The sequence below is a fragment of the Antechinus flavipes genome, chromosome 3 (genome assembly GCF_016432865.1).
Source record: "Antechinus flavipes isolate AdamAnt ecotype Samford, QLD, Australia chromosome 3, AdamAnt_v2, whole genome shotgun sequence".
NCBI classification, from domain to species: Eukaryota; Metazoa; Chordata; class Mammalia; order Dasyuromorphia; family Dasyuridae; genus Antechinus; species Antechinus flavipes.
In genome coordinates, this window is record NC_067400.1 from 88,352,146 (window position 1) to 88,380,088 (window position 27,943).

Below are 27,943 nucleotides of genomic sequence, written 5' to 3' on the forward strand. Positions count from 1 at the left end.
AGTAGGGAGTTACTGGAGTTTTGTTTTGTAGCAAAATGACCTAGTTAGATTTGTACTTTAGGAACATCAATCTGACAGTTGTATATGGAATCAGGATTGGAAAAGAGAGAAACCTGAGGTAGGGAGATCGTTTTGGGGGGAGGGCTAATTGAATAGTTAAAGTGAGAGGAGATGAAGGCCTGAACTGAGGTGATGGTTATGTACTTGGGGGGGGGTGGGAGGACATGTGAGAATGTTATTGCAGTTGAGTGACCATGTGGGGTGAGATTAAGGACTGGAGAATGATGCTGAAGATGAATCTTAAGTACTGGAATGACAAAACTAAAGAAATTCAGAAGAGGGTTTTGCTGTACAGTCAACAATGATTTATTGAGCATCTACTTTGTGCCAGGTACTGTGCTAATTGTGGATTCAAAGAAGGTCATGGGATCTGTCAGGAAAATCACTTTAGAAAATAATGATTCAAATTGGACAATGACTTGGTAGAGACTGAAATTCAACCTGGCATGTGGCATGATCAAGTAATATATAATGGGGCATTTCAAAGATCTACACATCTGTGAAAATTCATTACCTATTAGAATTCTTTCTTTGGGAAAAAAAGAAAAAATTGTACTCCTGACCTCCCTAAATAATCATTTAATTTTTTAGTGGGTAGAGAAGAGGAAAGCCAGTATCTTAGATGTGATTGAGAACAGTAAAGAGAACTAGTTGTTAAAGTAGAAATGATTAAAACTTGGGAGACAGTGAACATAGCATTTAAAATACCTTTTTATTTTCAAAATACATGCAAAAATTGTTTTTAACATTCACCCTTGAAAAACTTTATGTTCCATTTTTTCTCCCATCCTCCTCCTCCTCTCTCTCTCCCTAGACAGCAAGTAATCCAATATAAGATTAAATATGTGCAATTCTTCCAAACATATTTCTACATTTATCTTACTGTGCAAGAAAAATCAGATCAAAAGGGGAAAAATGAAAGAAGAAAAAACAAGCAAACAAATGAGAACAACAAAATGATGACAATGCTTTGATCCACATTCAATCTCCATAGATCTCTCTCTGGATGTGGATGGCATTTTCCAACACAAGTCTATTGGAATTGCCTTGAATCGCCTCATTGTTGGAAAGTGGGATTGATGGAAAGTGTCCATCATAGTTAGTCACATAATCTTTTTGTTGCTGTCTACATAACATTTTATTTTTATTTTTTATTAAAGCTTTTTATTTACAAAGCCTATACATGGGTAATTTTTCAATACTGACCCTTGCAAAACCTTCTGTTTCAAATTTTCTCTTCCTTCCCCTCTATTCCATCCCCTAGATGCCAGGCAGTCCAATATATGTTAAATATGTACATTACATTCTAGACAAATGATGGCGAGAACCTTACTCTTGGGGCAGATAAATGGTCAGAGATCAAAAAGAAAAGAAATCAGTAGAGATAAGGCAGAGTTACTTACCTCTTGTTTATTTCTGGACAAAGATCTTCACACTGGGAAGGAAAGGACAAAGATGGTTAATGGTGTCAGGGTTTGTTACAAGAGAGCAAACCTTGATAAGCCCAGTCACATGCTATCCTAGAGCAGTGGAAGGATTTAATTGTAGGTTTGCTATGTGATCAATGATTTTGATAAATTGTAGAAAATAGGAGAAACTCTATAGAAATGAAGACAAGCAAATGTACTGATTTTTAAATAAGAGGCAGATTCTATAAAACATAGACTTGTGGGCCTAATCTTGACCCTAAGAAAATACTAGGACATACTATTAAATGATGATTTGTCAGTCACCTTTTATGTATGCTTTTGGATTTGTGAAGCACTTTACTTACTATCCTCCATTGACAGTATGGAGTACATTTATGACCTCGATTCCACAGAAAACTATAAACTCAACTTGAAGCTCATTCATGAGAAATCCAAGTGGAAAAATCTTGCCTTTGCAAGTGCTAAGTATATAACTATGGGTCACTGAACTTCTAAGTCAGAAAGGTTTTTGCTATACCACACTATCTTACTAGGCTAAGAGCTGACTTGTTTCAAGAATTTCAAGTGAGAAGACCTCTATTTCCTCTCTTGTCAAGGTTAATGGATTGGTAATTCAATGGAATGCTCTAGTCAGAGGATGTCTGGACAGCAGAAGGCATTTGACAAAAAGACTCTCAAGATATTAGTTGGAGAGACATGGCCTAGATCAGGGCTTCTTAAACTTTTCCCACTTGTAACCTCTTTTCACCTGAGAAATTGTTATGTGGTAAATAGGTATATGAACTAGATATACAAATCAAGCCTTTTCTGATAATAAATCATAATTTTGCAATCCCTACATTCAGTGACAAGACCCTATGTGGGGTTACAAAACACAATTTGAGAAGTTGGGTTCTAGATTTAGTAGATTTACGTAGAATCAGAACTAGAAAAATGATCAGACACGATAGATATTCATAGATTACTCTCAGCCTAAAGGGAGGTTTCCCAGGAGCTTCCCTTTGGCCGTATTCTTTTTAATATTTTTATTAAGGGTCTAAGTGGTTGAAGGCATGCTTGTTAAATCGACAAATAAAACAAAGTTGGGAGAGCTAGTTAACCTGTTGAATGATTATAGAATTATGGTCTATTAAGATATCATCAGCTTGAATGATGAGACAAATTCATTATAGGGATAAGGCTTTAAACTTGCAGTTCAAAAATTCAAAAATTAAATACAAGATGGGGAAACTCTGGAAGGGATTTGGGTTGGGGAAAAGGGATAGTATTTGTGGACTGAATACTCATTAGGATGCAATAGTGTGGCTAACATGTGTGGTCATGGGCTTTATTAAGAATAGAAAAGGATCTAAAATACTCTGTCCTGGCCAAAGTATTTCTTCAAGGCTGTGTTCAGTTTTGGGTACGACATTTTACAAAAAAAAAAAAAAAAAAAAAAAAAGCCAGTTAGGTGGACAATATGCAAAAGAGAGGAGTATATATGATAAAGTACTTTAAGATTATGCTATGTGATCTTCTATAGGTTAAAAGTGCTAGAGGTATTTGGCCTGGAAGGACTTAGAAAGGAGATATAATAGCTATCTTCAAGCATTTGAAGTGCTTTTATGTATGAGAAAGGTTAGATTTTTCTTTTTCTTTTCTTTTCTTTTTTTAGTTTGGAGGCCAGAAGAACCAGGAGTAATGGCTACAAATTGTTGAGATAGGTTTTGATTTACCTAAGGAAAATGTTACAATAGAGCTTTCTAAAGAAAGAATGGCCCTTTCAAGGAGTAGTAAGTCATACATCAGTGGTTTTCAAGTGAAGTTTGGATGGACATATGTCAAGAATGTTTTGGGGATGATTACTATTTTAGAGCGGTTGGTTTAGATTGTATCTCATATACCTATCTGAAATACTGAAATTCTAGGAACTAAATTCTCACCCAAGTGGAGAATTTTTTTTAATTCAAAATTTAATGAATGTTAAAAAAGGAGAATTTCCATGTAGAAAGTAAAACAGAAAAGGAAGATTATGTGAACTGAATCTTTATGTACAGCTTGATTTTTAATAGCACATAATAAATTCAACATGTTATTTTCAAAGGTGTCCTGCTTGTCTTGTTTCCCTCTGAACTTTTTCCTGTTCCCTTCTGTGCATTTTTAAGATGCTTCAGTTATTTTTAGTCATGTCCAACTTTTTATGACCCAATTTGGGGTTTTCTTGGCAAAGATACTATAGTGATTTGCCATTTCCTTTTCCAGCTTGATTTACAGATGAGGAAAGTGAACCAATTAATTGACTTGCCCAGGGTAATACAACTAGTAACTGTAAGAGGCCACACTTGAATTCTGGAATTTAGCTATTCTAGTAACAAGATGCTCCAGTAATCCTCTTATTTATATTATTTTTGTAACATTGTAAATACTTCTCTCTCACCTTTTCCCCACAAAAGGGGAAGACACAATCTTCGTAACAAATAAGTAGTCAAGTAACACAAATTTATATGTTTGCTATGTCCAAAATGTATGTGTCTTTCTTCACCTAAGGTTCCTAAATATTTTAGATGAAATTTATTTTGAATGTATAATACCTATTCTTTTGAAATTTTTCTTTCCTACAGATGAATATTTAATCCTTCCTCTCTCTTATTTTGTTTGGATATTTGCTTTTTGATAGACCAGTGTTTTTTTCCTAATTAGGAGTTTAAATAGCATCTGGTACAGCATGTTCTCACAGGAGAATATGTTTATATAATGCTTGGAATCTATCAAGATATTTTTCACTACTGCCAGAGAAAATTTTTCCTATTGATGACAAGTTCTGAAAATCATACACAGATTTCTCTGAAGAAAACTAATCTCTATGGTCTTGGGGAGTCCTCAGAATAATATATTTAAAAAAAATCTTTATTTTGGGGTAGGGAAGGTGGTATTCTTTTGGGGGGAGAGAAACTTTGAACAACAGAAAACTTGTCTCCTTTCATAAACTCTCCCTTAGTCATCTCATTGATGTGTGCTATTGGGAAGTTAAAATAATCTTCCAAATTGGGATATTTCATTAAATTTCAATGAGGTAATTAAGGAAACTCATTTTCAAAGATACACATTTATTTCGGTAGCTTAGATTTTGCTTAATCAGGAAACTGACTGGAATGCTAAGTGTAGTCAGATCAGGCTTTTGGGGATCAGAAGCTTTGTGAGAGGCTGTTGAAATGGATGATATGTGGGTTAAAACAACAGAGGCCACTTAACTGTGGGTAAGAACTAATTGGCTGAAAAGCATGAATAAGTAACATTGGTATTCATGTCAAGAGAAAGCCAGGATAGAAGAGGTGGATATTCAAGTATATGGAGACATTATGCTGTACACTGCACGATATTGTTACAGTGGAAGGCAGCTCCTTAGATTTAAATTATTCTCTTAGAACAAGCTGGAAGAATAGAAACTGAATTACTTAGGAGCATGTTTTCTTCCAGATCATATGGAATATTTTAGATTTGGTTCTTAACGATGCTAAAATATCACTAATGATTGTTCCATGAATTTCCAATATGATATTGCTGATGATTGATCTTCCCCCACTTCCCCATTCCTGAATCTAGAGGTTAACAATGCTTGCAATTGAGCCTGCAGAGATGATTATTTCATTTTAAAAAGACCCTAGGACTGATTTGCCACCTCCTTTTCTTCTCTTCCATTTTATAGTATTTTCATACTATCTACCCCATCACATTGGTTATAAGTTTGAATCCAGTTTCTAAGATAAAAATATTTCTATTTTGATAGACTTCAAATTTTTATTAGATGAGTAATAACTTCTTAAATTTTTTTTTGGTTATATTTTAAATTTTGAGTTGTCTCTCTTTATCCCTTCCAACCCATGTTAGAGAAGGCTAACATTTGATATAGAGACAAGGAACCACACAATACACACTTCCCTATACCAGTTCTTTCCCTGGAGGTGGATGGCGTTTTCCTTCTTAAATCCTTTGTATTTGATTTGAATGATCATGTCACTTAAAATAGTTTGGCTCTTCACAATTGCTCTTCGAACAATATTGCTTTTTTTGTATGTAATGTTCTCTTAGTTCTCTTGATTTTTACTTGGTATTATTTCACAAAAGTCTTCCCATAGTTTTCTAAAACTAACCTGCTTGTCATTTCCCAAAAGAAAATGATAATTTTATTACAGTTAATTACTACAACTTATTCAGCCATTCCTCAATTGATGGACATTCTTTTTCTAGTTTTTTGCCCCCACAAAGAGAGCTGCTATAAATATTTTAAAACAAACATATAGGTTCTTTTCCTTTTTGCTGATTACCTTGAGAAACAGACTTAATACTGGTATTGTTGGGGCAAAGGGTATACACAGTTTTATAATTCTTTGGGCATAATTTAAGCAATAGCTTTCCAAAATATTAAATGTAATCATAGTTGTTTAAAAGTATCAATCATGAACTTGAGAGCTAGAAGAAACATTAGAAATCAATTAGAAATTAGAAATAGTCAATTTGCTCCTTTGACAGATGAAGAAATTGAGATCTGAAGTGGTTAAATGACTTACATAAGATCACAAAGGCAGTGAGGATTTAAGCCCAGATGCTGATTTCCAATCCAAGGATCTTTTCACTATACCAGGCTATCAAACTGCTGCTAAATCAGAGGCTCACAATGAAATTGAATTACAAGTGCATTCCTATCCTAGAATCTGAGTCCAAATGCATCTGTGCAGCTGAAAATTCATGAATAGCAACTCCACTGTATAGTTTTGGAGCATGGCTAATGTAGTACCACAAGAAAGACTTGTTTGGGTCATGCTTGTCTTGAATTGTGGACTATGCATGGCAAAGGAGTTCTGGCAGGGGTATTGTATTCATAATATCTCTTCCTGTTCGATTTAACAAATATATACTTTCAATTATAAGCAAGTCAATGAGCTAAGCACTATTCCTACTCTTAATGAGCATGCAGTGTAATAAAATAAAAAGATATAAATGCAAAAAAATTATACTATAGGTTAGGAGGTGATTAAGTACATATTACTTTCCATATGTTGAATAGCTGAGTGGGGAGCATTAAGGGAGGGAACACCTCTATCTGGGTGGGAGATATCAGGAGTGATTATAGAATGAGATAATTTGAGTTGGGTCTTGGAGAGGAAGGATCCTGAATAGAGAAGGGAAGATGATGAAATTAGTTCCAGACATGGGGGAAGGAGAGAGAGTAACACATATAAAGAAGGGTATGGAGTTAGGAAGGGTGAGATGGGATCTGAACACTGAATCTGAAGCTTAAATACTTTGACCATGTCATGAAAAGATAGGACTCATTGAAAAATACTCTGATGTTGGGAAAGTTGGAAAGTGAAAGGAAAATAGGATGACAGAGGATGAGATGGATAGAAAAGTATTATAGAAGCAAGGTACATGAATTTTGAATAGACTTTGGAAGCTAGAGGAGGACCAAAGGACCTGGCATACTGAGATCCATGGGGTCACAAAAAGTGAGACACAACTGAACACAATGAGATAAAATCTGGACATGTGACCCAGGTTAGCTCAGACAAGGAATGAGGGAAACATGGTAGAATAGGGCTGGAAGAGTGATTGTGGAGGACCTAAAATTTTAGTCTTGAGTTTTAATTTTGATAATGCAATGTTCCTGAAGAGTTTTCTTTTTTGATTGGGATACAAGCTGATGTACATGTGAATTACATTACTTTGGCCATATTATTAAAGATATTGGTGAAGAAGAGAGAAACTAGAGACATCTTTTGCTCTTTAAATGCCTGCTTCTAGTTTCCCTCTTTTCCATTTCCTCCTTTATAATGTTATGGTAGAGAGTAGATAAAGAAAGGAATGAATGAATATGAGATACTTCAGGAAAATATATATTAATTATCTCATTCATGAGCTCTTGGAGAGCAAAAACTTTGTCATAATTTATATTTCCTAGACACTTGCTAGCTGTGTCTTTGGACAAATTACTTAACCCTTTTTGCCTCAGTTTCCTCATCTACAAAATGGCCTGGAGAAGGAAATAGTAAAGTACTTCAGTGTCTTTGCCAAGAAATCCCCAAGTAAGGTCGCAAAGGGTTGGAAACGATTGACACAACTGAACATTTTCTAGAATAACTATCCAGCTTTGTGCTGATGTGATAATAAGCAAATGTGTTGGCTTGACTAGCATCCTTTCTCCTTGATGGAGTTGAAAGGCAAAAGCTATAGGGCAGGTTTTCCTATTTTAGTGAAATCTTTTCTGTCTCTTTCTCTGTTGTCTCTCTGTCTCTGTCATTTCTCTGTCTCTGTTTCTGTCATTTCTTCCCGTCATCTCTCTCTCTCTGTCTTCTCTCACTCCCTTTCTCTTTGTTGTCCCTCTCTTTTTCTCTCTCTCTCTCTCTTTGTTGTCTCTCTCTCTCTCTCTCTCTCTCTCTCTCTCTCTCTCTCTCTTGTGTGTGTCTGTCTGTCTCTCCTGTCTGTCTCTCCTGTCTGTCTCTCTCTCCTCCCTCCCTCTCTCTCCTCCCTCCCTCTCTCTCTCTCTCTCTCTCTCTCTCTCTCTCTCTCTCTCTCTCTTCTCCCTCCCTCTCTTTCCTTCCTCCCTCTCTCTCCTCCCTCCCTCTCTCTCTCTCCTTCCTCCCTCTCTTTCCTTCCTCCCTCTCTCTCCTCCCTCCTTCCCTCTCTTTCTCCTCTCTCTGTCTCTGTCTCTGTCTCTGTCTCTCTCTGTCTCCCCCTGTCCCCTTTTTGTTGTCTCCCCCTATATTTTAGGGAAATGAGTTGAGCTCCATTGTAATACCATAGCAGTACTTTAGAGCACTTGGCCACTAAACATGGCAGAAGACAAATTTCTTGCTTCTAGAAAGTATGAAGTATAGGGATAATTTTGCAGTAACCTCAAAGTGCATAAAATTTGTCTAAGATTCTTACGTCTAATAATCATATGCATACTGTGTCAAGGAGTAACACATATCTACCCAATCCCCAGGTTATAAAGAAAAAAGAAGGGAAATATGTTTTAATTGAGCACCTAGCGGATGCTAGATTTGATCCTCGTAATAACCTGGGAAGTTGATACTATTAGTATGCCCATTTTACACTGAGATAAAGATTCTCCAGAATCTCACAGCTACTAAGTATTTGAGGCCACATTTGAACTCTGGTCTCCTTGATTTCAGGCCTTGTGTTTTTATCTACTGCTTCACCTAGCTATTTCCCCTTCTTTCAGAGAGGAATATATTTTAAAATAAACATACAAAAAAATTCCAACCAAGAATAAGTCTGCACTGTCAAAACAAAAAAGAAAAATGACATGAAGAGGCAGAGGGGAATCCTATACTGTTTTTTAGGAGGTGGGAGAATTGTCACGTATAGGTGAAAAGGGAATAAGGATGATTGAATACTTAAACCTAAATAACAGAGCCTGTATGAATTTCTTTCTCAAGAGGTGAGAACTGGATCCTTTGAGAGAAAAACAGCTAAATATGTCCTTCAAAGAATGATGATAGGGATTCACAAGTGCCTTCAGATGACAGATCTCCTTGTTAGGGTCAGGGAAAGGAGAGAATGGTGGTTGGTAATTCCCTACTGATGGTAACAACTGAAGTTGAACAATTTGTGGACTTGGTTACAGAGAACTCTGTCTTCCCAGGGTGCATATATGCAGAACAGAGAATCTTCTCAAACTTGTCAGACAGAAGAAAATGAAAAACTCGTTAGAAGGTGAGTATCCGATAAGGGAATTTGGATTTCTTAGCCATAGCTCAGTGTATAAGAATGATAGACTCCTAGCCTGTAATGGAGTATACCTCACAAGGGCTGGCAAAAATGTATTTGCCATGTCTTGCAAATTTAATTCTAAGGCTTTTAAAGTGGAAAGGAAGGAGAAGGGAGAAAATTCTCTCTCTCTCTACATCTAGCTAGGATTTTATCTGCCACTATCTCTGATTGACATACACTCTGCTACTCATGTTGGGTATAAACTCAAAATACACACATACATATATATAATGTGTGGGTAATAGTCAAGATGAATTTAGACTTCTTAATGTAAGGAGGAAAATTGCTTTTTATAGCTTATATTAAAATGTAGTAGAATAGGGACTCATGGCTACAATGTTATTCTGAAAGGATATGCCTTTCCCCCTTGAAAGGTAGAAGCTGAGACAGAGTAGCATTGTATTCTAAGAAAAAACTTTTTAAGAAATCCAGGAATGGTGGATAGAAGTAGGAGAAGAGAAGCAATGGTAAAGAGCATTTGGATTAAGCAATGGAAGCTGATAAAGCAGCATTCCATTAGAGAATACCATAGATCACCCATGAGAGCAGCTTGATTGGACAATGGATAGAATGGTCCTGTGATCATATATATGAACTTTAAAAAATTGTACAGAAGGTAAAAATAAAGACAGGTCCCAGGAGACTGATTATAAAATTCCATAAAGGTTTTATGAGAATAATGACAGGAATGCTAAAGCTCAGAATGAGACAAGGCTGACAAATATGAAGCTGGTGAAGATTTCTTTCTTCCTTCCTTTTTCTTTTTTTCCCTTTTTTGCTTCCTCCCTCCCATTATCCTTTCTCTTTTTTCCTTTCTTTCCTTCCTTTGTTTTCCCCAATCTCCTTTCTTTACCTTTCTCATTCCTTCTTTCACACTCTCATTATCTCCTTTCTTCCCCCCTCCTTCTCTCTCTTTCCCTTTTTCTGTTGCCTCCACTGGAGAAAAGGAGATCAAAGAAAGGGAAAATTATTGCTTTGCTTAACACAGCAACTATGGATGAGGGAGAGAAGTCAGAACTATTCATGTCTGCTTTTGTTTTTTCTGCCAAGGAAAATATTTAGATCTGGAGGGACAGAACAAAAAATGATTAATAGGGAGTTTATTATTCCAAATAAATGCAAAGAAAGATGCTTTTCGTGAGCACCAGATCCAGATAGACCACATACTTGGATCCTGAAAGAGCTTATGGACGTTGATCACTAAACTTATGTTAATATTTTTTGGATAAGGAGAACAAGTGTTCCAGGACTTTTTGAAAAGGATCTCCCAACTTCCCCAAAAAAGAAGACAGCAGAGTCTGCAAAGGATAGGCCAGCAAATTTGGTTTTGATTCTGATAAATTTGAATCTCTTGATAAAAGAAATATTTAATAAATTTCAAGATAAAGAAGCTATTTTGGCTTCATCAAGGATATGTCATGAAGACTAACATCATGTCTTTTTTTTTTTTTTAAATAAGATTACTAGAGTAGTAGATCAGGGGAACATTTAATACAGTTGGCCTATTTTTAACAAAGCAGTGTTTCCCATGTTATATTAATGGAAAATTGTATTAGAAAATACTAGTTATATAGCTTCAGACTTAAGTGTCTGAACCCAAAGTATAGCCATTAGTCATTTAATTTAAATTTAGAAGTGGGGCTCCACTGAAGTATCTAGGGATTTGTGTGCCCATATGTTGCTGGATGGTTTGGATAAAAGCGGAGATGATGATATGGTTATCAGATATTGGATAATAGGAATTAAAATATCTTGCCAAACTAGTATATTGAGCTATATCTAATAAGATATAATTTAATAGGGCTAAATATAAAGTATTACATTTAGATTTTTTAAATATCAGGTATAAAATGGAGAAGGTATGGCCAAATTGCAATTAGTGTGAAAAAGTGTTAGTTGTGTAGTATGTGCATGCTGTGTAGTAGTGATGGTGGGACCCACAAAATGGATGATGGGCCAAAGTGAAGATGAGGATGTCTGGCCCTAGAAAGTATAGAGTTGAATGACTTGGCTTCTAGCAACATGGCCTCTTGTAGTAAGATTTGGGGAAAGGAGCTTAGTGTGTATTTCCTATGATAGTTTATAATTCCATTTTATGCTAATTTTATTTAGGTCACAATGCCCTTTTTAATGGACATCCTAAAAATATAATTCCCAGAATTTGAGGGCAAATAGACTGAAGGATCTTGAAATCATGGCCTTTGAGAATTGTTTAAAGGAATCTAAATGAGAAGAGAAAAGTCTTGGGGGAAAACAGGATAGCTCTTTTCAAGTGTTCAGGTTGTCATATGGGAAAAGAATTAAATATGCTCTGCTTGATCTTTGGGATCAATAACTTGATTGATCAATTAACTTGAATCAATAAGGTAGAAATGGCAAGCATACACATTGGGGCTCTATCAGGGAAATATTTCCTAAGGAGTGCTGTAATAATGAATAATAATAATATGATAAAAATGATATAGCATTTATATAGTGCTTTAAAGTTTGTAAAGTATTTTTACAAATAGGATCTCATTTGATCATCACAACTATTCTGGGAGGTAAGTGTTATCATCACCATTTTAAAATTGAGGAAAACTGAGGTAAGCAGAGGATAAGAGAAAACTCAGGATCATAGTAATTGTCCGAAGCTAGATTTTTCCACTGAGCTACCTTCCTACTATCTAAAAGTGGAATGGATTATTTTAGAGCAGGATTTCTTAAAAACTTTTTTCCATTCACGACTTTTTTTCCTCCAAGAAATTTTTATGTGCCCTAAGACATATAAATATATAAAATAGACATACAAACAAAGCATTTACTATAATAAATCATAATTTAATGATCTCCACATTCAGCTATGAGACCCCAAATGGAGTTGCATCCTCCTTCCCAGTTTAAGAAACTTTGCTTTAGAGTATTGTGACTCTCTAGAGATCTGCCAACAAAATTTGGATGACCACTTGCTAGTATATTGTTAAGACAGCTCAATGGACAGCTTGATAGTCCTGAAGCTAAAAATAAATAAATAAACAAAAAAATCTGAGTTCAAATATAGCCTGAGACACTATGTGACTGGACAAATCACTTAAACTTGTCTGTAAAATAAAAATTAATATCACCCACCTCCCAGGGTGGTCGTGAGCCTCAAATGAGATCATACTTGTGAATGGCTTAACAGTAGGCACTATATAAATGCTTATTTCCTTCTTTGCTCTCCTTCTCTTCCTCCATGTGATTATGTTGGAGTTTTTGTTTCTCTGAGGTTTCTTCTATCTCAAAGATTCTTTTAATTTGTGATATAGAAATGCTTGGTCATATAGCATCTCATAATAATTGCTTAAAAATCCTTTCTGACTTTACTAGATTTGGAGGGTCGAATAATATTTGGGGAAAGGAAAGGACCTGCCATTTCTTGATTCTTTACCTGAACCTGCACCTTTGTCTGCTTGGGTCCTATGGTGTTTGACCATATTCAGGACTATAAGCATTCTAGTCAGAGCTACAGCAACCAAGATCTTCTGAAGTCATGGCACTTGAGGAGTGAAAAATCTTCCTTCTGAGTGAACAAAGACTTTGTAATGGACAAGGGATTAATTTTCAGCAACAGTTTCTTAATTTTGTATTCATAACCCTGGGTGCACACTGGGCTTCATGTGCACCTTCTGCTGATATATGTTGGGTAATTGGGTCTCCAGCAGCCCAATTTGCATGCAGCTGTGGTTGTCTACCTAACACTCACGTGCCTAAAATTACAGGCTGGTTTGAAGTTGGCTGAAACCTTGCTGCTAGGTAAGTAATGAGATAAGGAAGAAATGGCTTCTGTTAATCAGCCCTTTTGGCCTCTGCTGTTCAACCTTTGCTAATTTGTTCTTTGAAGTTACACATTCCCTTGTTGAATAAAGAGTCTTCTAAAGAGTAATTAGTGGTTTAAAAATCTATATGTACAAACCTTGATTGTGTTTTCTTTTATATCCCACCTACTCATGAGCAGTAATCTGCTTTTGTGCTTTATCTTGACTCTGCTTGGTGTCAAATACCTAGATTTTTCCTGAGTGCTGCAAAAGTCTTCATAAACAAATTTGAAATTTTTATCCATTAACAAGCTTTTATTTCTCTCCCTCCATCTCCACTGAGAAAAGGAGAAAAAAAAAAAACAAAATCTTTGTGAGAAATGAGTATAGTTAAGTCAGATAAATTCCAACATTGGCCATGTCAAAGATTCAGGTCTCATTCTGTGTACTGAAATCATCTTCAATGTCAGATGGTAAATAGTATTCTTCATCAATCCTGTGTAATTGTAGATGCTTATTGTGTTGATCAGAATTTTAAAAATCTTTTTCAAAGTTGGTTGTTGCTATTTTTACAATATTCTTTTCTTTCTCTTCATTCTATTTCTTGTACCTATTTGGAAGTTAATCTTATCTCCCAACCCAAACTTTCTGATTTATTTAATTTTGGAAAATCTCAGTGAGGATTTTTTCTTCTTGTTGTGGGCACTTAGCAGTTAAGTGACTTGTTCATAGTTATACAGAAAGTTGAAAAAAATTCTAAAGTAGAATTTAGAATCTAGGTTTTATTAATTCCAAGTCCAGTTCTCTTTCTGTTACACTCACTAAATATTATAATTTGCCGTGCGTGTATAGTAACTGATAGTAAAACAACTCAAAGCGTATATTCTACCGATTGTTTTGATCAAGAGGCCCATTTTAAATCCTTCTTTTTAGGAAAGCCTACCCTATCTTTTCTGCCTTTGAGATGACATATCTTTCTTCAGGGACTCCTCCTTTAGCAGTTGTCATATATTGTCACCTTTTCATGTACATATGCCCAGTTTCTTTAGCCAACCAGTTTACACTTGTTTCTTTCCTTTAGGGATTCTAGTAGAATGTTTGTGAGTTTCTGAGCTGCCCAATAATGTTAATCATAAATATAGATAAGAGAAGGCAATTCCAAATAAAAATTTTTTTTAAATTTTAAATTAAAAATTTTAAAATAAAATTTTAAGATAAATGATTACTTTTGACAATGGAGTGGAGGCTATCCCAGGAAGCATGTTTTTAAATATTGTTTTCTCTGTTGTTTTAGCATGGCTGGGTTTACCGTGATAGCTCCAGATCAAATCCGAAGAGACAAGCTAATGAGGAGTATGTATATTCAGTGATTCTTTGCACTTTGCTTTACTTTGATTCCTGGGGTTTTCTGGTGTGTGTGTGTGTGTGTGTATTTTACAGACTAATGAGTATCACTAGCTTTTGATGCTTTTACTGTTTTTAATCATTTCTTTTAAATAATTGTTCTACTAAGAGTATTTGTGAATAATTGACATATATTAAAAGCTGTGCTACTGTTATGTGCTTACAACCTCATCATAGGCTGGAATTCCCATAAGACTGAAATGTTTTATGTATACCACCAGGCAAAATATTGGCCACTTCCCACCGCCTTGTCTAAAATCTTCATGGAGTTAAGGGTCTTTGCTGATACTTTTATATCAATGCAAATTTTATTTTGTTTTCTGCATTAAACTCTAGGTTCCTTGAAGGCAATTTTTGTTTTTCCCTTTATTTCCCACTGCTTATTATAGTTTCTATTTCATAGAAATGGCTTAATAAATAAATGCTTGTCGATAGATTCCCCCCTAACCCTCCTGCATGGTTAATTCAACTCTTTGGAATGATGACATATCGTTTAGGTAGCTCTACAGTGATCTAGGACTTAATGTATTCCACCAAGAGCATCTAAAATTTTCATCTTTTCACTGGACAGTCTCTGTCCATGGCCAACCTCAGCAGGCAGACTTGTCCCTGATTTATGCCTCTATCATAGTTGTAATGAGAAGGCTGTTAAAACCCTCTATTTCAGCCTTCAAGGAATTTTATGATTTTAACATTCATAACATAGGAATTTAACATGTTAAATTTTAATATTTAACATTTTAAAATGGAGACCCCTTATTGGAAAATAGTCTTTAAGGGAGCATTTGGCTCTAGCAAATTAACATATTTATAGTTAAAAAAATTAGCTGAATGGCATTTAATTTTCTCTGGACCTTTAGTAATTGTAGTAGCTAGAACTTATATGACAATTCAAGATTTGCAAAATGCTTTACATAAGTTATCTCATTTGATCCTCACAAAACTCTTAGGAGTAAATGTTGTCATTATCCCCATTTTGGAGATAAGGAAATTATAAAATTATGAAATTAAATGACTTATTCAGGGTCATATAGATAGTTTGTAAGTGTCAGAAGCATAATTTGAACTAGGGCCTTCCTGACTTCAAATCCAACATTCTATTCACTGTATCACTTAGATGTCTACTAAATTGGGTAACTATAAATATTGGAATTGCCATAAAATGCTATAAGTGAAAGTTTGTTTCTTTTTATAACTTTATTTAGGTATGCATATAAAGGTTATTCTCCTGCAGATTTTATAGAGATGGGGAAAAAAAAGGCATGGTCTGCTAATTACTGCTATTTCCTCAGACAACTTTTTTACTTTAATATTGTCTAAACGCTTTTCTAAACTCTGATATCCTTCCCTTTTGCAAGTATCTTGAGGATTCATTTCTTAAGGTGAGTTGCTTTTTTTTTGCATAGATCTATTCTGTGTATACATTGTCTTGTTTAACCCCCTCTTCCTAATTTTTCCCTTTTGGTATCAGTTCTACTCTCCCATACTGTCAATCATGGACTATAACATGAGAATAAAAGCTTGATTATTTCACTATCACTGATGGAGGAAGAATTCAAAATAAAAACCTTAACAGATCTTTTCCATTTTTGTTGTTTTCTCTTCTTCTAGATTTATTATTACATAGTCTTTGGGTGAGCTGACTTGAATCTCTTACCAAAGTTTCTTGTTTTTCCCCCTACATTTTGCTGGTTTTTTTTTTTTAAACATTTTAATCTTATAAATTCATTATAAATTATAATCTCATGCAATTTATCTCTCTAAGATTTTACAAATGACCTACTATCACACATCAGTATCTTTTTGTTTTTTCAATTTGCATACAGATCAAACTTTTCAATTTCTGTTATGGTAATTAATTTAGAATTTAGAAATTGTTAAATTTAGAAAATGGTGCTGATGTCTGAGCTTTTTAAATCCAATTCTCACTTTATTATTAATATTTTAGTTTTAATAGTTTATTTTCAATGGTCAGAATGGAATGACCTCAATTGTATATAAAATTGCAGGCAATTTTTATTCTTATTTTTATTCTTTTAAGTTGTTTTTAATTTTGATCTCTTCTGTTGTTTCCCTAATTCTATTCAGACAGCTGATTCACAAATGACTCTCACATTGGTAACCATTTTTTTCTTTAAAATAGAATAGATTTCTTTTTTGTATATTGTTATTAGATTTAATTAATGTCCTAGAACCTCTCAGTATTTTATTCAAAAATAAACTATGATATTTAAACGTGAGGCTTCTGTATAGTTTACAACAGTGATGTCAAACTCAAAAGAAACTGAAGAAATCACTAAACTATATATAAGGATTTCTTCATATTGACTTCATTGATTAAATTGACTTATTGACTTAAAACCTCACATATTTACATTATCTTCTATTCAATTTTATTTTATTTTACTATTTCCAATTACATTTTAATCTGGTTCCTACTATACTTGGGAATGTTGTAGCCTTAGAGGACTATCTTTTTGACACTTGGTTTACAAGCCTTTGGTTTCTCTCATTTCTTACTCTTGATTCATGTTATTCAACATCTTTTTTTTCCTCATTTCCCCCATACCTTCTTTTGTATTAAAGTCACAAAGTGTCATAGTGCATATGATTTAATTTGGAAAGCCTTAAATTCTTCTCAGATCTGCTCTACCTCTTTACTCCTACAACCAATTTTGGTACCTAGGCTACGATTATTTTATTATGGATCCTGTAACATAGAGTAACAAAGAGTTCCATGAAATGGCTTTTGTGTGCAAAATAAAGTCAACTTTAACTCCTTTACTTGCCTTTTCATGGAGAGCCTATATGTAATCCTTGCATTTAAATGTATCTTTCATTTATCTGCTTGACTTAATTTACAGCAAAAATATCAAATAAATATGATTCAATTTTTTCCAGTTGCATGCCCACTGGATGATTGTATGACAATGATCTCCTCTTTAGAATATTGGTAGCTAAGTTAATGTATGTAGATGAATAATTGATTCTTGGTGAACCAAAGAAGGATGATGGGATTTCACAAGACCAAGAGCCATTTTTATTTTATTTTTTTATTTATCTGTTGCTGAGGAGTTTGCCTGTTGCTGATCCATCTCTATACTTACTTAGACCTGCCCTTAGGATAAGCCCATAGTTGGTCTTTCTAGTGGGTTAGTACCTGACAGTTTGTGTTCCTGAGCCTTCAGGAACCCAGAGATATTTCTACATTATACTGAGATATCAGAACTTGGTGAACCATTATGAACTCCTGGGAAGAAATAATTTCAAAAGAAATTGGGCTTTAAAAAAAAGCATCTTAGTCTCTAGAAAGTTTAATTACCTCAAATATTTTAAAAACCATATTTTAAGTCTATTTGGAATGTATTTATTAAAATATGATTCTCCTAATTTTTTCTATTGATTCTGTAGTTGACTTTTAAGGGTTGATAAATTTAGAAAGAAAAAACTAAGTTGCTTCATTTTAGTTAATGAAGCAAAATGTGATTATTTAATTTGCTCCTCTCAGCGTGGGATTCATATTGAAAATATGATGCCAGGATGATTGTGAGTTTCAGATTCATTCCTGGGCATGAATAAGAATTTGATGTCACAGTCCTTCCCTTGTCATATTCTTTACTAACTCATATACTTAGAAGTCATTGCCTTTAATTTTTTTTCTTGGTGTTTATAAGTAACTTATTTTTACTCTTTTAACTTTCATGTATTTGTTTCATCTTTCCCATCTGGCTAGCTGCTAAAAAAGAATTGGAAGACTTGGAGAAATGGAAACAGCAAGAACGGTCTAGACCAATCCACACAAAGCCAAATAAGCTAGGTAAGGAAATAAAACAGTTGAAAGAAGGAAAATAGAATTCTTCTTCTAATGGTCCCAGCTCAATCCTCACCTAACAACAACAAAAACAACAATAAAAGACCAATAGGTTCCGCTTCCTTAATAACATCTCGTAACTCCCTGGATCTTGCCATTGGTTCTTCCATTGAGTTCTAAGGTCTTTCTATACCCTCCTCATCTCCACTTTCAAATATTTGTGATCTCCTACAATTAGAATATGAACTTTCTGAGAATAGACATATTCCTATTGCTTAGTACATCCTCATGTAGTAAGGACTCATAAATAAATATTTTTCCATTCCATTCTAGAGATAGTTTTAATATTGCTTTCACTTAATTCTTTAACTGCCTACTATGTATAGAGTATGATACTTGTCCTATTGTAAGGGATACAAACATGAAATAACACTATAATCCCTTGGAAGTCAGGGACTGTTTAGTATAGAAATCTTTTGAGCTTTTTTTTTTTTTTTTTTTTTTTTTTGCATATGTATCATGGACTCCTTTGTCAATTTTCTTAAAATAGGATTCTTTTAAAATATTGAAGGAAATGCTAAATTTCAATGAAAGTTTAGTGAAAATGAAGTTGCATTTTTCCCCATCATAGACTCCTTGAAATTTATTCACAGATTAATTTAGAGATCTCTGGTCTCTGGGTTTATTGGAAGATAAAATAGACATAAATACGTAGAATACAATAGAGAAGATAAGACTGTATAAAGAGGTGGGGGAAAATATATTAAAGATTCAAAGAGTAATGTTATTTTTTTCCTCAGGGAGTTGGGGAAAGCTTTGTGTACTGTACAGCATTTGAAGTGAGCCTTGAGTGCTCAGTGCAACTCTGAGCAATGGAAGTTTTCTTGGCAAAGTATAGTTTATTTGTCTCCTTTTGGAGTAGTCACTGAGGGTAGCTCATCATTGTAGAATGTGGGATGGAGTATGTTTTTAAGTAAGCACATTTCTAGTCTTTGTAGAAATCTCCCAGTTGTTTTACCCAAAGCATCAAATGGATGATGCACAACAAATGGTTGTCTAGTGAATGCCAGGGTACTTCTAACTTGCCAGAGAATGGAATAAAGGCTTAATCACCAAAGTATTTAGACTCTTCCATAAATGATTGCATTCTGAAGAAAGGAGCGTACCTGGGGAGAAGCAAGACTTCCTGGTAGCACTAGTCAAGTGTGAGTGGAAAGACTCTGAGCATTTTAATCACAAGAGGGAGATACTAATCTGTGTATAAATGAAGGCAGAGGAGATTCTGAATAGCAGGTGAAGGTTAACCTGGGACACAGTGATAGGTGTGAAGAGAAATGTCATCTATGTTTTCATTTCTAAGGAGAGAGATCTTTGAGCCTCAAGAGGGAATGCTGCCAGGGTGATGAATTGCCTGTCCCAACTCTTCTGAGTGTTTGAATCGTTCAAAAAGGAGGCTACTTCATGGGATTCATTTAAATCATTTTTACTTCGCATCTGATGTGAGAACATAAAGGAAGAGACATATATTGTTGTCTTAGCCTAATTAATACAGAGGAATCTGGAAGAAATAAATTTCCAATTAGACTGGCAATTTTTTTGGGAAAATATTCTATCCTCCAGAAGATGTTTGGGTTTTTTTTTTTGGGGGGGGGGAGGGGAAGAATTTTGTAAATAGAAGTATTGTGAAATAGTCAATAAATGGGAGAACTTTCCATTCAACTGTAAAAATTGTTAGGACAAGCAAAAGAAAGATAAATTATGATACATAAGATCAGACTTCAGTAGTTTTAGGAAAAAACTCATTAATATTGGACCTGGATCTATCTCTCTTCCTTCCCTTTTCTCACAGCCATATTAGAATAATTTTTTCCCCTTTCCACAAAGTAGTAGCAACTTTAGATCAAATTCTTAAAAATGCTTCTTCTATTATCTATCTTTTCCCACCTCCCTTCCCCAGATTTTCACAAAAAATAAAGGGAGAAGTCCAAGTGATATCTTTAGTGGTGAAGTTGTAAAAGCTGCCCAGAATACTAATTATTTTAATGTTATTTTTGGTGAGAATTTTAGAGAATTGACATTTAGTGACCAAGGGATTCTTTTAATAAAAGCATTTATAATATTCATAGGGCAACTAGGTGGCACAGTGGTTAGAGTGCTGGACCTGATGTCAGGAAGATTCATTTTTCTGAGTTCAAATTTGACGCCAGACAATTACTAACTGCCTGACTCTGGACAAGTCACTTAACCCTTTTTGCCTCATTTTGTTCTTCTGAAAATGAACTGGAAAAGGAAATGGTAAACTACTCCAGTATCTTTGCCAAGAAAATCCCAATTGGTATTGTGAAGAGCTGGGCAAGACTGAAATGACTGAACAGTAACAATATGATACGTAAACCAAGATTGAATAAATGTGAGGAAAATCTCCAATCACCAGTTCTTAGAGGATTATTGGGCAGTCTGAATTTTTGGTATTAATTTATTTTTGTGCACAGCTAAGAACTTATAAATGATACAAATTCCATGTTTCTTTCTTTTTTTTTTTCTTTTTTCCTGAAGCAATTGGGGTTAAGTGACTTGCCCAGGATCACACAGCTAGGAAGTGTTAAGTGTCTGAGGTAAAATTTTAACTCAGGTGCTCTTGACTTCAGGGCTGGTGCTCTATCCAATGTGCCACTTAACTGCCCCAAATTCCATGTTTCTTGAATAATGGAGAAAACAAATCAAATTGTGTGGGTTTATAGGGAATAAATCTCATTGGAAATTCATTTGCATTTATTTATATCCATATAATATAGACTGACTCTTGGAATTGAGTTTCCTATTTCAATACAGAGCAATAGGATACACACAAAAAAAAGAAAAAAAAGCAGTAGATATCCCCCAACAGAGATGTTAGATCTCAGAAAGTCTAGGAGGAAAAGATGTTTAAAAATACTTCTGGAAGAGAGGAATAGAATTTATTTATTATTGAATATGGGTTATCAAGTATTATTTGATAGTGGATAAAAGCTAGAAAATTTGAATAATTAAAATTAGAGGAAAATATTTAGAAATTTATTTAACTAGAATAGCTTAGTCAGGAATCTTTTAAAATACATAGAAACCCTTATTCTTTAATGTCTTATTAAGGAATTCCATTTTGTTTTAATGTCTATGAGCATTAAACCATTAACAAGTAAAACCCAGTTGCAGACTATGCATTAAGTCCTCTTTGATGGTTGACATTTCAGTTAAATATTCAAGTTTTATTTATTGGTTCTTTTTCTCTAACACTCATTTTTTTAAAGGTGGAAAACAGTCAGAGGCTGAAGTTAGGAAGAAACAACAACATCAACTCTTACAGTCTAAATATCAGCAAAAGGTCAGAAAGAATCCATCCTATCTAGTTAATTTTATCAAGGACTTTTGTTTTTGATTTTGAATATCAGTGCTTTTAATAAATGATGAAAAAAATCACACAATTGCTTGATCAATGTCATGAAGTTTCATACCAGTTACAAATCAAAATGAGAGAATTAAAAAATAGAATATCAGCAAATACTCCTACCCCAATTTGAATAGAAACTTATAAGATATTACTTTCTGGGTATATTGCCTTGGCCAGTCCCTTAAAAGGCAGTTCTGGTTCTACTGGTTCTACTTTAAAATGCTTCTGGTCCAGAAGCCCAGTTAAGCCTATTTCATCCTATAGTACTTTGAAGAAATAGGAAATAGTTTCTGTAAATAATGGTCAGTGTTTGAGGGAAAGTTTTGAAGCCAGTTCTTTGCTTTCTAAGGAACAACCTCTGATCATATGATATTGTAATTTGTCTTTCATTATAATTCTGAGTTTGAAAATGGCTTAAAAAAGCTAACTTTTCTTTTTTGGAACTGTGTCTTCTCAAAATGATTTAGTTGAAACGAGAAGAATGCGTACGAGTTCAAAAGGAAGTGGAAGAAGCTAAACTCCAAGCAATAAAGGCAATCCAACGAGAAAAGGTGAGGTGAAATTTTGACACTGAATGAAGCAGGACAGTGTGGTACAGTGCTAAGAGTAAAGCCCTGGATTTAAAGGACCCGAATTAGAGGAGTCCTCCTCTGAAACTTTCTGTTTATGTAAATGTGGCAAGTCCTTGAACCCACCTGCCCTTCTGTTTCTTCATCTATAAAATGAGGAGGTTCCTGCTGGCTTTAAATCAATAATTCTAGGACCAGAAAACATTCACTTAAATGTTGTAAGTTTTCAGATTAATGGTGATAGGTGCAAATCTTCATTATCTCCTACTTGGCTTATTGCAAGCTCCTTCTCTTTTGTCTTTGTTCCTCAGTTCTTTCTATTCCAGTCCATCCTTCACTCAGATGCCAAATGATTTTCTTAAGGTACAGATCTGAATGTGTCATCCCTCCTACTTAACAAATTCCAGAAGCTCCTTGTTACCTACAGAATCAAATATAAAATCCTTTGTTTGCCTTAAAAATCCCTTCACAATCTGATTCCTTCTTACTTTTTTCCAGCTTTGGACATACTCTATAACTCAGTATTCTTCCTACAGAATATTCCATCTCCTGACCTAGTACATTTGAATTGGCTTCTGCTATTCTTGAAATATTTTCCTTCTCACCTCTGCCTTTCAGAGTGTCCTGTTTCCTTTATGATTCTGCTCAAATTTCACCTTCTGCAAGATCCTTTTCCAAGTCCCCCAGCTGTTAGTGCTGTCCCCTCTGAGATTATTTCCCACTTATATTGCATCTATCTTGTAGGTACCAAGTTATTTACACATTTATTTGTATGTGAGACTTTTGAGAGCCAGGGACTTTCTGCCTTTCTTTTCTTCCCTAGTGCTTAGCACAGTGTCTGACACAATATAGCAGCACTTTATAAAAGCTCATTGTTATAGTCAAGCTTCTTGCTCCCATTACTCTATTTAAATTGCTCTATGATCAATGACTGTTTAATTAATCCAGTGTCCTTTTGTTTAGTCCTCTGAGTTTTTGACACTAGGGAATAGCATTTCCTATTGGAAAGAACATTTTGTTACATGTAACAATTCCACTGTAATGTGCCTCTCTGAATTTTTTTTACTTGTTTTAGTTTTCTGGTATATGATTTTTTTTTGTTATTGTTATATTGATGCTTTTTATGGCATCTTTATAATGTTCCAAAAATTCCTCCTTCCTCATAACAATTCCTTATATTCAAATAGATTAAACTATTTTGTGGATCACATCTGAGGTTGTACGATGTCTCATTCTGCATCTTAAGCCCTTATTTTCTGAAATCATAGTTGGTCTCTGTGTTAATGAAAATTCTGAAATTTTTCAAAAAGTTTTTTTCTTTTTTATAGTCATCATTCTATTGGTTCTTCTCATTTGTTTCCCAAGTTTAAGAATCTTCCCAAATTTCTCTGAGTTCTTCCTATTCATCATTATTTTTACTGTGCAATAACATTATATTACATTCATATGTCATAATCTGTTCAGCAATTTCCTCTATTAATGGACACCTACTTTATTTCCATTTTTTTTGCTAAAATAACAACATCATTAATAAAAAAGCCCACTGATAATTCTTATTCTTTAATATGAATTGTGCTGGTTGGCTCTGTAACTTTGGGGAAAGGATCTTGGAAGATCCTATCACGATGAAGGTAGAAGCCAGTTCTGTAGCAGGACTTCTAAAATTTTTTCAATTCATGACCCCTTTTTCACCAGAGAAGGTATATAAGAATATAAAACATGCATACCAATCAAACATTTACTAATAATAAACCATAATTTCATGAACTTCCCATTCAGTTATGTTTTTTCATATGGGGACACAACCAACAGTTTAAGAAGTTTTGTTTCTATGATATGTACTCTTCCTGAGCCATAGGACGTACATTCCAATTTGGCTTTCTGTTCTATTTTGCTGTCGCTGACTGCCAGAGCAGCTGTGTATGGCACCTGCTGGAGATTTATTTTGAGAAGAAAATTAGATTTTACTTTGTGAGGATGGACTTTCTTACCTTCTCCCCCACTTTTTTTATTTTTTAAATTTTAAGTAATTTATTTTTGGCTCAAATCTAGCCCTGACTACCAAGCAACAGATATGTTTTGAAATAGAAAAATGTTAAGTAGCCAAAATTTAGAGTAATTGCTTTTGGCACCTATAAAATATCCACAAGATATTTGTGCTTTCTTTTCTAAATATTTTTAGTTTCAATGAAGCAATTTCCATTTGATGTTGGTCACTGTACATTTAGTTAAATTATTTTAGTAAGAATTTCTAAAATTCTTTATTTCTTCATCATCACCTTTTTCCTTTATGAGGAGGAGGGCACATCTTCCTTGCTCTTATATTATTGGTAGGTAGACTCAGTGTCCTCAGGAAACTTGACCTCATAAGTGGCTTTTTGGACACAGCCTGTTAATTTTGTCAAAGAAAGTCAGCAAAACCCCTGCCTGAGCTCTATGTCTGTGTGGTCAGCTAGAGACCAGCTAAAGTCATCATCCCTTTTCCTTTAGAGTCAATTTAATTAGCATTGAACATCTATAATTAACCACACTGTTGTTCACTCTTAGACTGTTTCTTCAGGGACCATGTCACATAGCAATGTAAGCCTCTAAATCTTTTGTTTGTAGTAAATGCAAAATGGGAAGGGAATTTTCTTCCTTTCTCCCCCTTCATATACCACAGTCGTTATCATATAGTAATAGGTCTTTTAGTACATATTTATCAATTAATTTCTAAGGGAGACTTTAGACCTACAGGCTGGTGAAGAGTAGGGGTGGATAATCTGGCATCAGTTTTCCCTTCACTTAACCGGAAAGCTGTAGTTCTTCCTCCCTGGCAGATAAGTTTACAACCAGGAGTTATTTTTCTGTCTGTCTATCTTTCTATCTCTATAAATATCTGTCTATCTATTTATATATGTAAATAAAATGTCTGTCTATTTATATATATAAATGTCTTATCTATATATATATAAATGTGTATCTATCTATCTAAATGTCTATATATATAAATGTGTCTCTATCTATCTATCTGAATGTCTATCTATATTTATGTATATAAATGTTTATATATATAAATAAATATTTGTCTATTATATAAAAATAAATGTCTGTCTATTTATATACAAATAAATCTATTTATATATAAATGTCTCTATATATAAATGTCTATCTATTTATATATAAATATTTGTCTATTATATAAAAATAAATGTCTGTCTATTTATATACAAATAAATCTGTCTATTTATATATATAAATGTCTATCTATATATAGAAATATGTATCTATCTAAATGTCTATCTATAGTTATATATATATAAATGTCTGTCTGTGTGTCTATCTATCTATCTATATATAAATGTCTATTTATATATAAATAAATATCTATTTATATAAAAATAAATGGCTGTCTATATATAAATAAATCTACTTATATATAAATAAATGCCTATCTATATATAAATAAATGTCTGTCTCTATATATAATTAAATGTCTGCCTATTTATATATATGTCTATTTATATATCTGTCTAATTTATATTTATATATGTCTGTGTATCTTATATTTATATATGTTTATCTTATTTATATTTATATATATCTGTCTATCTTATTTATATGTCTATTATATAGACAATACATGCATGTACATGTATATATGTTTATGTACATGTCCATATATAGTATATAAACATATTTTATATCATTATATACAATATTATACATAATATATAATATAACACATAATTATATGCAATTATATACAATACAATATTATATATACATACACACATACATGTATATATGTGTATGTGTATATGTATGTATACTTGGACCCCAGGCATCATTAGGACTGTTCTATATCCATTCCTCTTTAGCTTAAAAAATCACACATAACAGAAAGGCTTAGAAAAATCACATAGTAAAATTGTGGGTAAGCTATGAGAGATTGGAGAAAATTGACATACCAAATCTTAAAATGACTCCTGTAATTGAGGGGCTTTGTTTTGCAATTTAAATATGTCTGCATCGGCTTCTGAGGGCTGTGCTTATGGAGCACTTTACCCTTTAAATGCATGATGGACATAGATGTGCCCAGCTGCCAGTGTGCAGAATCCACTAGAAGTTGACTATTTTTCTGTTTGGCCAGGAACCAAAAAAAAAAAAAAAAACAAAACCAAACCAAACAGGTCAGGCCCTTAGCTGCCATCCACGACTGCCTTAACAGAGCATTGGAAAGGATATTATTTCCTTTCTTCAGTGAACTAAGACTTCCTTAATCACATCCTCTCTTCCAGTTTCCTATGTCAGAAAGCTGTCACCAGAGGTCATCAATCCAATTTTATTAATTATTCTCTGATACTTGATGCAGAAACTGAGAAATTGACTTCTGGTGTCCATTTAATTATCAGGAAATTGTAGAGGTGTCTAGATCCTCTTCATGCTTAATATCCTTGTCTATACAGATGAAGGTTGAAGAAGGAAAATATACTGACCCTGCATATTCCTTGTTGGATCTAGAAGGAGACTGAGTTATGCCATGGAGAATTTTAGCCAAAAAACATAATCCGAGATTAGATGCCCGATTAAATCCAATTTGAATTGGAGCTGCAAGAACTAATGTAAGTAGTGGAGAGATGTAGGGGGCAGCTAGCTGGTACAATCCCTGTTTGCCTCAGTTTCCCCCTCTGTAAAATGAGCTGGAGATGGAAATGGCAAACCACTCCAGTGTCTTTGCCAAGAAAACCCCAAATGATATCACAGAGAGGCAGATGTGACTAAAACAAAGGAACAATAATGACAGAGAGGCGTAATCCAAAATCAGAATCAGAAGTAACTCCAAGGCATTTATGCCAAACTGTCCCCAACCTGTCTAATATATAACTCCAGATTAGTCATCAGACCTCTGCTTGGAGACCTCCAAGGAAGGGAGCTCACCTACCATCAAAAGCCCATTCGACTTTGGACAGCTCTAGCCATTAGTTTTTCCAATGCCAAACCCTAAGGGTGGACTGGAGGAAGATTCTCTTCCCCATTCCAAACCTCAGAAAGAATAGAGCTATTAAAGAACAAAACTCCGTGATCAATTTTGGGATATGTGTCTGTCTGCTCTGTCGTTAAAAGGAGATGATTACCCATTATGTAATGATGGGGAGTTAACATTTCCTACATGTGATGCTCTATAAATCTGAGAAAATTTGATGAAGGTATTAAAGCTTCAGATTGAAAGGAAAAAAGCAAAAAGGCATTGTGCAATATTAGCGGATACAAATAATCTTAATACTGTTCTCTTTTTTAGGATAATGAATCCCATTTTCAGAAATTCCCTTTAAACCTCAAGGTTTTCTTCTAAATTCAGTCTAAGAAAGAAATGCATTTCCATGCAAACAAGCTTTTTATATCTTCATTGGAGTTATAAGTTTCAATTGGACTCTGCTCAATTTTTATAATATACTATCCTTACACCTGAAATAGAGTAAAAACTTCCAGTTTTGTGAGTAAAGTTCAAGTATAGCCACATCAATGGAACACTGGGTCAAGTTATAATCACTTTTGTAAAAAAGTGATATGTGGAGACATTAAGGTTCTGGGTAGCCACAGGTATGGAAATGGAGCAGAATCCCTGCTGATGCTAATGTTGAGATCTATGAACAAATACCTCATTGTATCATGGGAAGTCTGTAACATGAGCAGCTGGTGCTCTTCTCTGGCACTAGTATTTTAATGGA

At 34.1% G+C, this 27,943-nt stretch overlaps 1 protein-coding gene across 2 annotated transcripts in view; it reads left to right on the forward strand.

Moving 5' to 3' along the window:
• EPSTI1 (epithelial stromal interaction 1) overlaps positions 1 to 27,943 on the forward strand; it is a 105,634-nt gene that overhangs the window by 15,628 nt on the left and 62,063 nt on the right. Inside the window, exons 1-5 of one of the 2 annotated variants that reach the window (XM_051983862.1) lie at positions 8,879 to 9,188; positions 14,316 to 14,374; positions 18,159 to 18,242; positions 21,524 to 21,597; positions 22,131 to 22,214. In XM_051983862.1, the coding sequence (XP_051839822.1) occupies positions 9,127 to 9,188; positions 14,316 to 14,374; positions 18,159 to 18,242; positions 21,524 to 21,597; positions 22,131 to 22,214 (363 nt within the window). In that variant the 5' untranslated portion in view covers positions 8,879 to 9,126. Of the gene's footprint in view, positions 1 to 8,878; positions 9,189 to 14,315; positions 14,375 to 18,158; positions 18,243 to 21,523; positions 21,598 to 22,130; positions 22,215 to 27,943 lie in introns of those variants that run through there. The other variant, XM_051983861.1, reaches the window with a different exon arrangement.